The 13,555-nt window shown below is 33.8% G+C and overlaps 2 protein-coding genes across 2 annotated transcripts in view; both read left to right on the top strand.

The window, feature by feature from the left end:
• Xe7 (A-kinase anchor protein 17A) overlaps positions 1-13,555 on the top strand; it is a 77,185-nt gene that overhangs the window by 27,289 nt on the left and 36,341 nt on the right. Inside the window, exon 3 of the mRNA XM_072529550.1 lies at positions 9,733-9,940. Coding sequence (XP_072385651.1) covers positions 9,733-9,940 — 208 coding nt within the window. The remainder of the gene's footprint in view (positions 1-9,732; positions 9,941-13,555) is intronic.
• On the top strand, positions 10,878-11,468 carry LOC140439565 (uncharacterized). Its single transcript, XM_072529551.1, has 2 exons — positions 10,878-10,987; positions 11,112-11,468. Exons 1-2 carry the CDS (start codon positions 10,905-10,907, stop codon positions 11,452-11,454), a joined length of 426 nt encoding a protein of 141 aa, XP_072385652.1. The 5' UTR covers positions 10,878-10,904; the 3' UTR covers positions 11,455-11,468.

Genomic DNA, 13,555 nt, shown 5'->3' with positions numbered 1-13,555 from the left:
AATTTCAAAAATAAATAAAGTTTAAAAAGATAAATTCAAAATAAAGTTCTTTTGTAGGAAAGATAAAGTTTTTGCAATAATTCTTTAGAAATAAACTTTAGAAAGAAAGAATATTCAAAATTTAAAAAATAATTTGAAACAAATATAAAACATTTTATTTAAAAAATAAAAACCATTTGGTAATATCCTATTTAAATTAATATATTAAAATAAAATGTCTAACCACAAAGCCACCCGTGCAGCTTATAAAGGAAAAATTAGTCAAATCCTAAATCAAGTAAAAAATTCTATCGTAGAGGTTGATCTAGATATTTACGAAGAGATTTTAGGAAAATTGAGGACGTATTATGAAAAATATAATGAAGCATATTTCATGTTGCTAGAAGATGAAAGGTTCACAGATGATAAAGACAATGAAATGGTGGACCAAATTTATTATGAAGCTATAAAATTAATAAAAGGGACAATGCGGAGGTTGAACAGCCAACCAAGTGAAGCTGAACCGACGCTGCAGCCAATGGCGATGGAAGCGAAAGTGAATGTCACTCTTCCTAAAATAAACATACCTGTGTTTTCACATGGAAATGAAGAATATGGTCCATTTAAAGAATTATTCAAGTCACTCATCATGGAGAACGAATCAATACCGGAAGTACAAAAGCTGCTATATTTAAAAACGTCTGTAAAAGGCGAGGCTTTTAAACTACTAGAAAACATACCCGTAAGTGGTGAAAACCTAAGGCTAGCATGGGAGGTGTTAGATTCACGATATGCAAATAAAGCGCAATTAATAAAAAATATAATTAAAACCCTTTTAAATAATAAACCTATACAGCATTCAAACAATTTAACGAATGACCTACGGGAAATGTATACTAACACTTATAATAGTTGGAACAAACTAAAAAATTTAAATTTAACACCCCAACAAATATTGGATATTCTTATGATCAATATGGTTGAGCAACGATTGGATTATGGTACAAAAAGGGCACTCGAATTTGGGTCGCATGCCGAAGAAATACAGACTTTTGAAGAGTTTTTAGACAGTGTAAAAGTACACTGTGAACATTTAGAAAATTTGAACCATTTCAAAAAGACAGGACCGTCTTTAGAAATAAAGAGGAGAGCTAGTTTCCATATTTCCAACGATAGCAAAGCCGAGGAATGTACTTATTGTAAATTAAATAACCATAAAATTACCAACTGCTATAAATTTAATAATCTTCTTAACGATCAAAAATATCAATATGTTAAAGAGCATAAGCTTTGTATTAAATGTCTAAAAGGACATACAGATAGTTGTAGAAGCGATATAAAATGTAAATATTGCGCAAAAGACCATCATAGTCAAATGCATTTCAGAACTAAAACGGAGAGTTCTTCAAATATAAACGTGAAAAAAGATTCAAAAAATAATTTTACTAATAATAAAAATAAAAATAGTGCCAATAATGGCTATAAAAATAAAACAAACAGTAAAACGGATGTCAATGACAATGAGGCAAGTACGTCCGCAAATACAACTGTTAGTTCTAATAATGCTTCTAGTAATCAATCAACAGTTGTGTTGCTTGGTACTATCCAAGCGTACGTATATAATGTAAAGGGTCAGAAAAAGGTCGCCAGAATCCTGCTCGATCAAGGCAGCCAGACTTCTTTCTGCACAGAGCAATTTGCTGAACAATTGAATTTGAAACCTATAGATGCTAAGCTGCACATAAGGGGCATCGCGGAAAAGGCTTCGGTGTCAAATAAAATGTTAAAATTACGTTTGACAACTTTGAATAATAAAAATAAATTTAATATTAAATGTCATATTTTGCCAAAAATCACTGGCGATTTGCCACAGTTACGTATAAATAAAGATAAGTTGCGATTGCCGGAAAACTGTAGCCTGGCAGATATAGAATTTAATATACCGGGGAGGGTCGATATCTTGCTCGGAGCCGATTATGCTTATGATATATTGCTAGAAGGCATTATAAGACTTGGTAAAAATTTACCAATATTACAAAATTCCAAATTCGGACATATCTTGTGTGGTTCGGTTCCTCGATATGCACTGACGGATGCGAATTCTTTTGTAGCTTGTGTAAATAATGTTCACTCTACATTTTCACTCCATTTGAATATGGAATCTTCATTAGAAAAATATGTAAAGAAGTTCTGGGAATTGGAGAGCATCCCTGAAGTGATGATGGACCGGACGCAGGATGAAGTACTGGAGGAGCACTTTCAGAAAAATACAATAATACTACAGGATGGTGCCTATCAAGTTACTCTACCAGAAAATGATCAAATAAAAGATTTAGGAAGTTCAAGATACCAGGCAGAAAAGAGGTTTCGTGCATTGGAAAATAAATTTAGAACTGCTCCAGAAGCGTTCCTGGAATATAAACAAGTTATACAGGAGTATATAGACAGCGGACATGTTGAAAAGGTAGAGACTCGTGAAAATTCGCAGGAGTATAAAAATGTACATAATGTACAAAAATACTATATGCCACATTTTGCGGTAATAAAAACAGAAAGCTCCTCTACGAAAGTGCGCGTCGTTTTTGACTGTTCAGCAAAAACGAATACTGGTTTGTCCTTGAATGATGTCCTATACAAAGGAATGCAAGTACAACCCAATTTGTATGAAATACTATTAAGGTTCCGTACATTTAGTTATATTTTAATGGCGGATATAGAAAAAATGTTTAGACAAGTCCGTGTCGATCCTAATCAACTGTATTTATTAAATTTTTTGTGGAGAGAAAACCCCACAGATAATTTTGAACACTATCAAATGAATAGGCTTCCTTTCGGTCTGACCTGTTCACCCTGGTTGTCCACTAGGGTTTTAAATCAAATCGCGGAGATTAACAAAGATAAACATAAAGGAGCCTCGACTAGCCTGCTTAACCAGACTTGGGTTGACGATATACTTACAGGGTGTCAACATAAAGAGGATTTAAAAAATATATATACCGGTCTTAACGAAATATTAAATAAAGCCGGTTTTAACCTTCATAAATGGGGATCGAATGATCAAGAGTTCATAAATGAAATTTGTACAACTCCGATAAAAGAATATCACTTACATACGGAGGAAAATATAGAACAAGTGAATAAAGTTTTAGGTACCAAATGGTGCGCTCCACGTGATGAATTTATGTACACATTTTCTCTGAAACATTCAGAAAAAAACCTCACCAAGAGAGGCATTTTAGCTACTGTAGCTAAATGGTACGATATATTTGGGTTATTAGCTCCGGTGATAGTACAGGGGAAATTAATAATACAAAAATTATGGAGCCTTAAATTAGGTTGGGATGAAAATTTGAAAGATCCTGAAATATTGCATGAATGGGAGCAATTATTAAAAGAATTGCCTCTTATAGAAAATTTAAAAATTCCTAGGTGTCTGTTTGAAATAAATAAAGTAATAAAATCCATAGAAATACATTCATTTAGTGACGCAAGCGCCACTTGTTTCTGTTGTTGTATTTATGTGCGGGCAGTGTATCAAGACGATACTGTAACTAGCCGGTTGCTAACCGCTAAAACTAGGGTTGCTCCGTTGAAGGTCACCACGATACCACGATTAGAGTTATCTGCTCTGTTACTGAGTGCAGAACTCTCCCAAAAGGTATATGAAACCTTGTCTTCCGTTTTGGAAGTAAAACAGATACACTTATGGTGCGATTCAGAGATAGCAATATATTGGGTAAAGTCTCCAGAGACAAATTGGAATGTTTTTGTGGCAAACAGGGTAAAAAAATTCCAAAACATATCAAAAAATATCATATTGCATCACATACCCACTAAATTGAACGTCGCGGATATTCCTACGCGTAAAATTAAAATTGCTCAATTAATTGATAATAAATTATGGTGGAACGGACCTGAATTCTTGTTAAATAAAAATATTGATTATACACAATTTAAATTGAATGTTGATTATAACACTGACACAGAGCTTAAGAAGCAAAAGGTAGCCTTAGTGGTAAGACATGTCGAAACAAAAGATATATTTTCCGAATTATTTAATAAAACGTCAACGTTTACTAAACTCTTGTATACTATAGCCTTTGTAAATAGGTTTGTGAATAATTTAAAAAATTCACGCAATAAATTGCAAACCCAGACGGGTAAAATTACTGTCGAGGAATTAGACAGAGCAGAGATTTTAATTGTAAAAAATATTCAAAAACAAAATTTAAATTTAGAATTTCAGGAGTTAACAAAAAATAATTTTGTAAAAAATAAATCTATACAGAAATTGTGTCCTTTTGTGGACCCACACTTAAAACTTATAAGAGTGGGAGGCCGTTTAGGTAATACTTATTTAAATTACGATCAAAAACACCCTATTTTGTTACCCAGTAATTATAAAATTGTTTATCTATTGTTAAAAAGAGAACACATTCGTTTGCACCACGCAGGTGCTCAAACAGTGTTAGGAAATTTCCGTACTAGGTACTGGCCTATGAACGGTTTAAAAATGATAAAAAAGATTGTTAGATCTTGTCACGTATGCTTTAGGTATAAGCAGAGAAATGCCGAGCAGTTGATGGCAGAATTACCTGCCAATAGGGTAACGCCCAACCGAGCCTTTACAAATGTAATGGTAGACTATGGGGGTTATTTTCAGATTAAAACTTCTACATTGCGAAAGGCCTCATTAGTTAAATGTTACATGGCAGTTTTTGTATGCACGGTTACAAAAGCCGTTCATTTGGAATTAGTTTCCGATTTGTCTACAGAGGCATATATAATGGCACTAAAACGTTTTGTAAGTAGAAGGGGGTTGCCGAAATCTATTTTGTCAGATAACGGTACGTGTTTTTGGGGATGTCGAAACAAATATAAAGAATTAAAAACTTTTTTCCAGAAGTCGGAGGTAAAGGCGGAAATAAAGAATTATTGTTTAAATAATTTCATAGAATTTAAATTTTTAACACCTCAAGCACCCCATCAAGGTGGCTTACATGAAGCTGGCGTAAAAAGGGCCAAATATCACATTTATAGGATGTTAGGTGATACTAAATTAACTTTCGAACAATTCTATACGGTGCTAACCCAAATAGAGGCCGTAATGAACTCTCGCCCTCTGACACCCATCTCCAACGATGCAAATGACTTAAGTAGTCTCACCCCGGGACATTTTCTAATAGGAGAAAGTCTAGTGAATTTACCTGAAAGGGATATTTTAAATGTTAATGAAAACAGACTGTCTGTATACGAAAAGTTAACTCGAATTCAACAAACCTTTTGGAAACGCTGGAGTTTAGACTATTTATCTGAACTCCAGGCCCGTAATAAGTGGTATTTAGAGCGGGACAATTTGAAATTAAATGACCTAGTCTTACTAAAAGACGATAATTTGCCACCAATGAAATGGAAATTGGCAAGAGTAATAAAAATACATCCGGGTTCGGACGGTAAGGTGCGAAATGTGGAAGTAAGGACATCTACTGGTATATATACCAGACCCATTACTAAATTATGTATTTTACCTTTAGAAAAGGAGATGCTGGCTTTCGAGAAGGAAAGTCTGGTAAATATGACTAAAATAGTAGACTTAAAGGGAAAATGTAACATTAACTTCGAAAAGGTTACGGCCTGAGGTTCCGAGGGGAACAAAAATTTCTTCCGAAATTGGGTCTTGGGAATTTCCCAAGCCGGGGGAAAAATGTTACGGTTCTGTAACGATAAAATTTTTAAATAAAATATAATATTAATAAAAAAAATAAAGCACGCCGCTGTTCAAATGTTAATAAAGGAATTATTTCTGTGGTCATATCAAGGGGTCTTTTTCTAAAGTGTAAGAATAGTTATCTATTGCGTATGATACGAATTAAAGCGAGATGGACATGTCTCGCCCAAATATCAGAACTAGTTTAGCAGCGTATACAAAAAATATGGATGGGTTCGTCCAAGGTTACTTAATAGCAAGAAATGAAAAACAAAAAGACATTGGAGAGAAGACTGTAGAAGTGAAATGTTGTCATGTTGATGAAATGGATTATGCCGCAATTCCGGCAGTTAAAAATTACTTCTAATAATCGTTAATATTAGTGCTAGTGTAACGAACTTAGTATGCACGTTCTGTGTAAAAAGTTAAAGTGCTGAAGGTGAAATGGTAGATGGTTTTACAACAACTTTTGGAAAAGCAAGGTAAATTTTACCCAATATAAAATGCAGCATAGGGCATAGCTGAAATCTAGGCCAATGAATAATTCGACACCTAATAAGAGTCCGAAGAACATCAATAAGTAGACTATTGTGCTTTCTTTTTCTTTAAAAAACCTAGGTTTCGGTAACGCGCTAAGGCCTTTAAGAAAATAAAAAATATACAATATGACTGAACAAATTTCTCACCAATCCGCAGTTTTTTAGTAGTTTTATTCAATCATTTTTGCAATAAATCGTTTATACAGATTGGATTTTACTAAGTTCTAATATTGCATTTAAAAATAGTATTCAGTAAATAAGTTAGTATTAATATTAAAATTCAACTATAATTAACCTAACTAAAACCTTTAGGGTTTAAGGATAGGATAGAATTGTCCAGTCCTATCGTATAAATAGGTTGGTACCAATCCTTAGGATATGTAAATGTTTATTTCTTTATGTAGGTATTTAATGATTAAAATACATTATGTCATTTTACCTAATCTACACAAGAATTTGTTATATTATTTTATATTAAACCGACTTTCATAATTTATTGGATTTTATTTCTAGACATAGTTTGTTGTTGGATTTACAGGTTGTCCTATTAGAATATAAAAATTTATATATTCAATAATACAGGGTTTCTCAGGGTACCTAGTGATTCGTTAACATTATCAGTTGGTCGTAATTACTGAAACTCTGGGTGGTCCACTAAATCGAAGGGTCTTCAAGCGAAGAAGTAAAAATCGCAAGGAACTGTGGGACAGTGAAGTCTTTTTCTGGATTTAGAATTTTACTAATCACCGGGGTTGGCTTGGTATCACTGTTCTCCCACAATTATTATAAGTCTAATTTATGTTCGATCTCACTTCTGGCACCATTTGTTGTGAATTTATTAAAAGGTTCAATATTTATAACACTTACGGATTTAATTTATTTCTTTATTTATATTAACTTATCTGACAATAATTTATTATATCCGTACGTAACAAATTCGCGAGCGCGGGTCTTGAGAATTAACTGTCCCTTCCAAATAAAGTTCCGTTATTATATACCAGTGCCGTTATCTCGAAAAATCTAAAACCTTCGATGGCGAAACGGTAAAGGCAAACTGGATTTCCCTCGCATCGGTTCTGGAAGGTCGCTCAGGTAAATCGAGGCCTCTCGTAAACTCTACAACATATTAGAATAAAAACATGTTTACAGGTTAAAACTATGACTCATATTTTTACGTAACAATATCATTAATGTGAAAGTATTCTGTTTTCTCAGCAATATTACTTTGAATGTCTGCAATTTCATGGTCTTCTTGGTCAAAATTTTCACGCTCTCTGTTCCGGAACTTGCTTCATCGCTTTCTTCAAAAACTTTTCTTCACAATTTGTGTCTTGCTTGTAGAAGGCATGTTATCGTCGTCAATTTATTTCTCCAGACTGTCTACATACGCAACTGATCTTCCAGGTATAACATTCAGTTTCTTTCGTTTTATTGTAGGTTCACGTTTTTTGGGATTTCTCTGTCCTTTCAAATAATCTAATAGTACCTCTGAAACATCAGCACTGTTTCGATGATTGGTTTGCTTCTCACTAGGAATTTTTGCTAAAAGTTTCCCCCTTCCCTTCCCCCTTTTAAAAAAACCCCTTGCTAGCGTTAACTGCAGCAGACGGCGCCATTTTTTAAAAAGTTTCTTTAATAATCTTGGAAACAAACTTTTCTCAACAGACGATAAGTTTGGATTGGCTTTCTTCCACTCGTGCAGTAATTGTTTCCAATAATTCGTCCAAAGAAGCCAACGTCGATGGGTTGGCAAAGATGTGTTGCATTTGCTAGAAGACAAATGAAAGCAATGTTATTATATCATGAATGTGTTGCTTGTGTGAGTCCATTTCAAAAGGTAAAAGAAATAATAAATTAGACTTACTCACAATCAATTTAATTTAACTAATCAGACGACCGGTTTCGCTTTCTATAATATGCAAAGCATCTTCAGGTCACGATACAAAGTTAAATAAATGATGCCGGTACTCTATTAATTGTTGGTTGAAAGAACATGGTTCAAACTATCTTGTATTGTTGATTGGAGAACTCAAGTCAACTATTGTAATTGTTTAACAGTAAACAGGGAAGTTCTTGAGGAGACAGATTTTATCCAATGAAGTAGAGATAGGTGAAGTGTAATTGTTTGTTTGATGAAAGTAATGTTCTATACCATTAAGTTTTTTAAAAGTTATTTATTTTTATTCTGGAGATATATTTATGAAATGTGTGTTATTTATTGAGATTTTAATTTTTGTTTTGGAAGGTGACAGTTGTAAGACAATGAATAAGAATAGATGTACAAATTGTGTGGGTGTGCAATTAGATTAGCTTGTAATTACCTATCAAATTTCTTTGATAGAGTTATCTTGTAATATGTGGCAAATGGATGTAAAGTTCACTATATAAAGTTAAAAATTAAAATTGAGACCCTTTAAGACACACAGAAAACACTTAAAAAACGGGGGGACGAAACAGACATTAAGTTTAAAAAGGGGAGGATTTGGAATATTGTATTTTTTCGATGCTGCATTAGCACTTATTTTTCCATCTAAAACTTATGTTAAACACTTTTCTAGCGTTTGCGCACTGTATTGTTTAAGAATTTTATGCACCATCCTTAAAGCTTATACACCCTCGGCATTTTACAAATTTATTGTCGATAAGTTCGTAATTATCTTTAAAATATTTTTCGCGTCAGCTCCCGTCCGCGTTTCAAACTAAACTAACAATGAAACAATAAGCAGAGCAGCGCCAATTCAATCTAGGTACGATGCAAGATCCTACAAGTTTTGACCTGATGGACATCTTCACCCCGGCGGTCAACTTCGCCCCAAATTCAAACGAAAAGTGCATAAGTTGACAAATTTTAAGATTATAATGAAACTTAAAAACTTATTCAAAATTAGTAACTGGTGTTTTTATCTACATTTAATGATTCGTTGAAATATTACCAAAAGTTGCCAATAATATTTTTAGTATAATGATTTTTATATCAAAGTTTAAGAATATTAATTTTCTTATAAATTAAGTTTATAATTTCGAGGCCGCGTTTTTAGTATACACAAGAAAAGAACTCTTAATGTTTAGATAAAATATGTTCAACATACATTTACAATGAACATAATTAGCATAACTTTACTAATATTGATAACAAAAAAAATACGCATGTTGGAAAGGTTTTCGAACTTTTCAGTCAAATTCACCCCAGCGGTCAACTACACCCTATTTTACGGTACAGTGCAAATTAAGGTGGCTAATTTTCAACCTAATACCAATCAAACCAGTTTTAGAAATATGGTTGGTAAATAGTTATAATTGGTTTGATAATGTTGGAACGTTCTTTAAAAGATTGCATTTGGTTCTATACTGGTAATTAAATGTAGTATTGTACTAAAAAAATAATAAAAATAATTGCCAAATTATTTGAATTATATTGCAATTTCTTCATTTTATTGTCAAAATTTGAAACTTAAAAACGACAAGTTTCATTATAATACGTCGTGAGGTATTAGTCGTATTTTTCAGGCAAAAAGAGTTAGATCTGAAGGAGCAGAAGAAACTGAGGAGGAAACTGCGAGAAGAGAAGAGAAAAGCGAAAATTCTAGAAAAATTGGAAATCACCGGTAGTGATGAGATCAATGAAAAAATTGCCAGAGAAGAAAAAAAGTTATTGGGGGTACAACGGAAACTGGAGGCCATAAGATTGGTGGAAGAGCTATTTAGGAGAATACAGGTAATTTATATTCACGAAAAATCACATTATCTCCTTTTTTTATTTTCTAATTGATACAGTTTTATTTAGTTTTTTAACCATCTTAAAATTACAGAATATTTACGGTAATTTAGTTAATTCTTAAAAATCTTAGAGACTTAAAAGACTTCATATATTCTCATAAAATTTCACAAGCGTAGTTTCCACAAAGACAACAATAAATCCAAAAACATCTTAAGAAGGACAAGCCTATCGCTGATTTGAGAAGCGATTCGTGACACCAGACGAGACATTGACAGTGTCATTACAGAAACAGAAGAAGCCGCAGGTTCACTTCGCACCCCCTCAAAGGGAGAAAGACCGAAGATGTGCACATCCCGAATATCCTGTGCGCACGACGAATTCAAATGGTGCTATTTTATACTATATGCATATTTCACCAAAAGAACTAACATCAGAAACTGATAATTATCCAAGGAACTGTTAAAACTAGAGTAGGAAGCGAATAAGTTTTACCACAGTGAAAGCAGCATTTCCAAAACACAACACAACAATTAAAGTACTACATTGTGTTGCTCCTACGTTAAAAATAATATCTGATAAAATTACACGTACGTACGTAGTAACATATTAGTACAATAAATTTAATTACTTGCAGCCTTGTCTACACTAGGTTTTAAGACGAAGAATATACTAGAAAATATTCTGATATACTCTGCATTGATTCGCTATATCGATTAGGTATTGTTTTATTATCCGCGTCTTGTCATATTGGTGCGCGATGCACTTAATTTGACGTTACACTGTGCGCGCACTTTTGTTGATGTCAATTATATAGTTGACGTGGTGTTACATTCACGCGCGCGCGCTTTTGGTAAGTGATTTGCCGCGTAAACTAGCGTATATAACAGCAGCATCTGCGAGCTGCAGTTAGTTCAGTTTGTGCTTCGAAGTGATCAAGTGTTATTGTTACGTAGTGTTCGAAATGTTTCGTTTATTGCCAGTGATCGCTGCATCCTGCTTCCAGCTCGTGGCGCTTCCCGTGGAAATGTGGTCTAATATTTTAAGGTAAGTGTTTATTAATTTCTTTTAATGTTTATTTTTTTATATTTGTATTTATTTTTTTAAATTTGTATTTATTTTTTTCATTATACTTTTAATCTTTATACTGATATACTGTTTTATATTTCAGATTGTTGGATCCATTGTCTTTATTGGCAACTGCAAGATCAGATCCCAGATTTAAGAGTATTTGTCTTGGTGACGGCGTGTTAAGAAATAATCTCCGGAATGCTTTGGAGATTGAAAGACGTCAAGCCGAAGAAATTATCCGGAATCCTGCAAAGTCAATAATCATTTCCAGGGAGGATGGCAAAAGAGTATTTGCAGCGAACGTTTCCAAGAAGATCACCAAGAAATCTGTAAATTTAAGACATAGTTTGGAGGTTCTCAAGAAAAATCCGATGAAGGCAGACAATAAAAAGAACAATAAATGTTTATCGACTGTTAAGAAAGTTTTTAATTGTAGAATATAAGTTTAGTTTGTAATATGTGTAAAAAATAAATTTTTTTAATAAATATTTTTTTTATCTTATCTCGTTTATTTGGAGATACGTATATTTTTTCAAAAATTTTCATGTTTTTAAAAATATTCGGGATACTTAATTAAAAAGACACCATAATAGAACACCATTTATAATTTTGGATAACATTACAAATTTTAAAAATTGTCATGTGTATCTGTTCATATTTTTGAATTAAAATTGTTAACTATTATATGGAAGCAATGTCATACAGTAATATAATACAGTACACTTCCTCTATAACGAGAACTGAACAGACATGACAGACTACAGTGGCGTTAAAAATCTTGCATCACCTAAGAGCCTTATAGTTTTTGAGGTTTAACACAAGTTTTTTGTATATTTTTGCTAATTCATTTTAAGCTTGTGCTTGTAATTAGCATTACTATGTTTTTACTATGGTATACCATGGTATACTAATGTTTTTTTTTTCAATTACTAGCTCAAAATTCTACAGAAAAGATTAAAATAATCTGATTGAAGGGATTTCCCATAATCCGAGAAAATTATGAGGTTAAGTCGTTAAAGTACTATTAAATTGAATCTTAATGACAAATTTGCCACATATTTTGACTATATAAACACTGTAGTTACCCTAACACATTTATTCGCTATTTGATTTTTGATAAAACGGTCAAAATGTCATCCCAGACCAAACAAACTAAATTATCGGGCGAAAAGCGTTTTGAAATTATTTTTCACCATAAAAACGACAAATCTAGTCGCAAAATAGCATCTGCAGTAAACTGTAATCAATCTACAGTAATTAGAGTCATTAAGAAGTATGCTGAACAAGGAAAAATCGACGACACACCGCGTAGTGGCCGACCAAAGAAAACTTCTGTTCGGGATGACGTTGCGTTAAGAAGAACAAGTCTGTCAGACAGAAGCCTTAATTCCACCCAATTGACGAAGCTGTGGTCTGAATCTACATGTGTAAGTGAGAACAAGACTGCTTAGTTTTGGACTTAGAGGATGTAAGACACGGAAGAAACCACTGCAGAAAAGCAAAGACTTCACCGTTTGAAATGGGCCAAGGAACATCGAATCTGGACAGCAGAGCAGTGGCAGAGTGTACTGTTTAGTGATTAATCCACTTTCAATACTAATGTTGTGAATTTATTAAAAGGTTCAATATTTATAACACTTACGGATTTAATTTATTTCTTTATTTATATTAACTTATCTGACAATAATTTATATATATCCGTACGTAACAAATTCGCGAGCGCGTCTTGAGAATTAACTGTCCCTTCCAAATAAAATGTCCTGATTTATATGCCATTGCCTTTACGCTAGAATCATCGAACAGCCTTCTCGATTAGCGGCGAAATTATAACGGTAAGGCAAACGGGTATTTTCACATCGGCTCGACCGTTTCTGGAAGGCCCCTTCAGGTAAATTTCTGCCGGCTAATCGAATACTCTCGTAAAATCTAAAACAGAACAGCATTAGTCATAATATTTACGGTTATTTTAGGCCAGGATAATTATTGTAACATTGCCCCCCTCTTAAAAGATGGTTCCTCCTGGAACCTTGTCGGGACTGGAACCGGAACTGTATGCTGGTATCGGCAACTGGACCCTCTTTTACAACTTCCAGTTGTATAAAAATGACAAGGGACGGTTTTCTCTCCGCACCAGTAACTATGCGGATTGCAACAGACTAACACCTGGACTTCGGTGTCTTTAAAGATCTCCTCCACCATATTTCGGATAACCCTCCAATCTAATTGGCGGCACTCCAACTTTGGCATGGCTAACTTTTGCACGTCGGACTCTAGTACGTGCTCTCTCAATTGAAGTAAGGCTTCCCACACATCTCGGTAGGTAGGTTGGTCACGGGCAGTGTCTTTTGTTACCAGGTAGAAAAGGTAACGTGATGCATCTTGGAGTTTCAAGGTTTTACCGGGAGCTGGCACCTGGCATTGAAGTTCTGCAACTCGACCAAACTTCCTTCGAAAGACGGATGCCAACCCTGGTGCGTCTTTGATACTGGCCGGGATGGTAAGGGCCAGCGAGTAGTCATCGGGGAGCGCGAGTAGATCTTGCTT

The sequence above is a fragment of the Diabrotica undecimpunctata genome, chromosome 4 (assembly GCF_040954645.1).
Source record: "Diabrotica undecimpunctata isolate CICGRU chromosome 4, icDiaUnde3, whole genome shotgun sequence".
Taxonomy (NCBI): Eukaryota; Metazoa; Arthropoda; class Insecta; order Coleoptera; family Chrysomelidae; genus Diabrotica; species Diabrotica undecimpunctata.
The sequence above is the reverse complement of the archived record's forward strand: the minus strand, read 5'-3'. Positions and strand labels throughout refer to the sequence as shown.

Bases quoted from the DNA above. Each gene is read 5' to 3' on its own strand.
- LOC140439565 (XM_072529551.1), top strand. From the start codon at position 10,905: ATGTTTCGTTTATTGCCAGTGATCGCTGCATCCTGCTTCCAGCTCGTG. The intron at 10,988-11,111 runs GTAAGTGTTTAT...TTTATATTTCAG, and splicing joins ATGTGGTCTAATATTTTAAG to ATTGTTGGATCCATTGTCTT.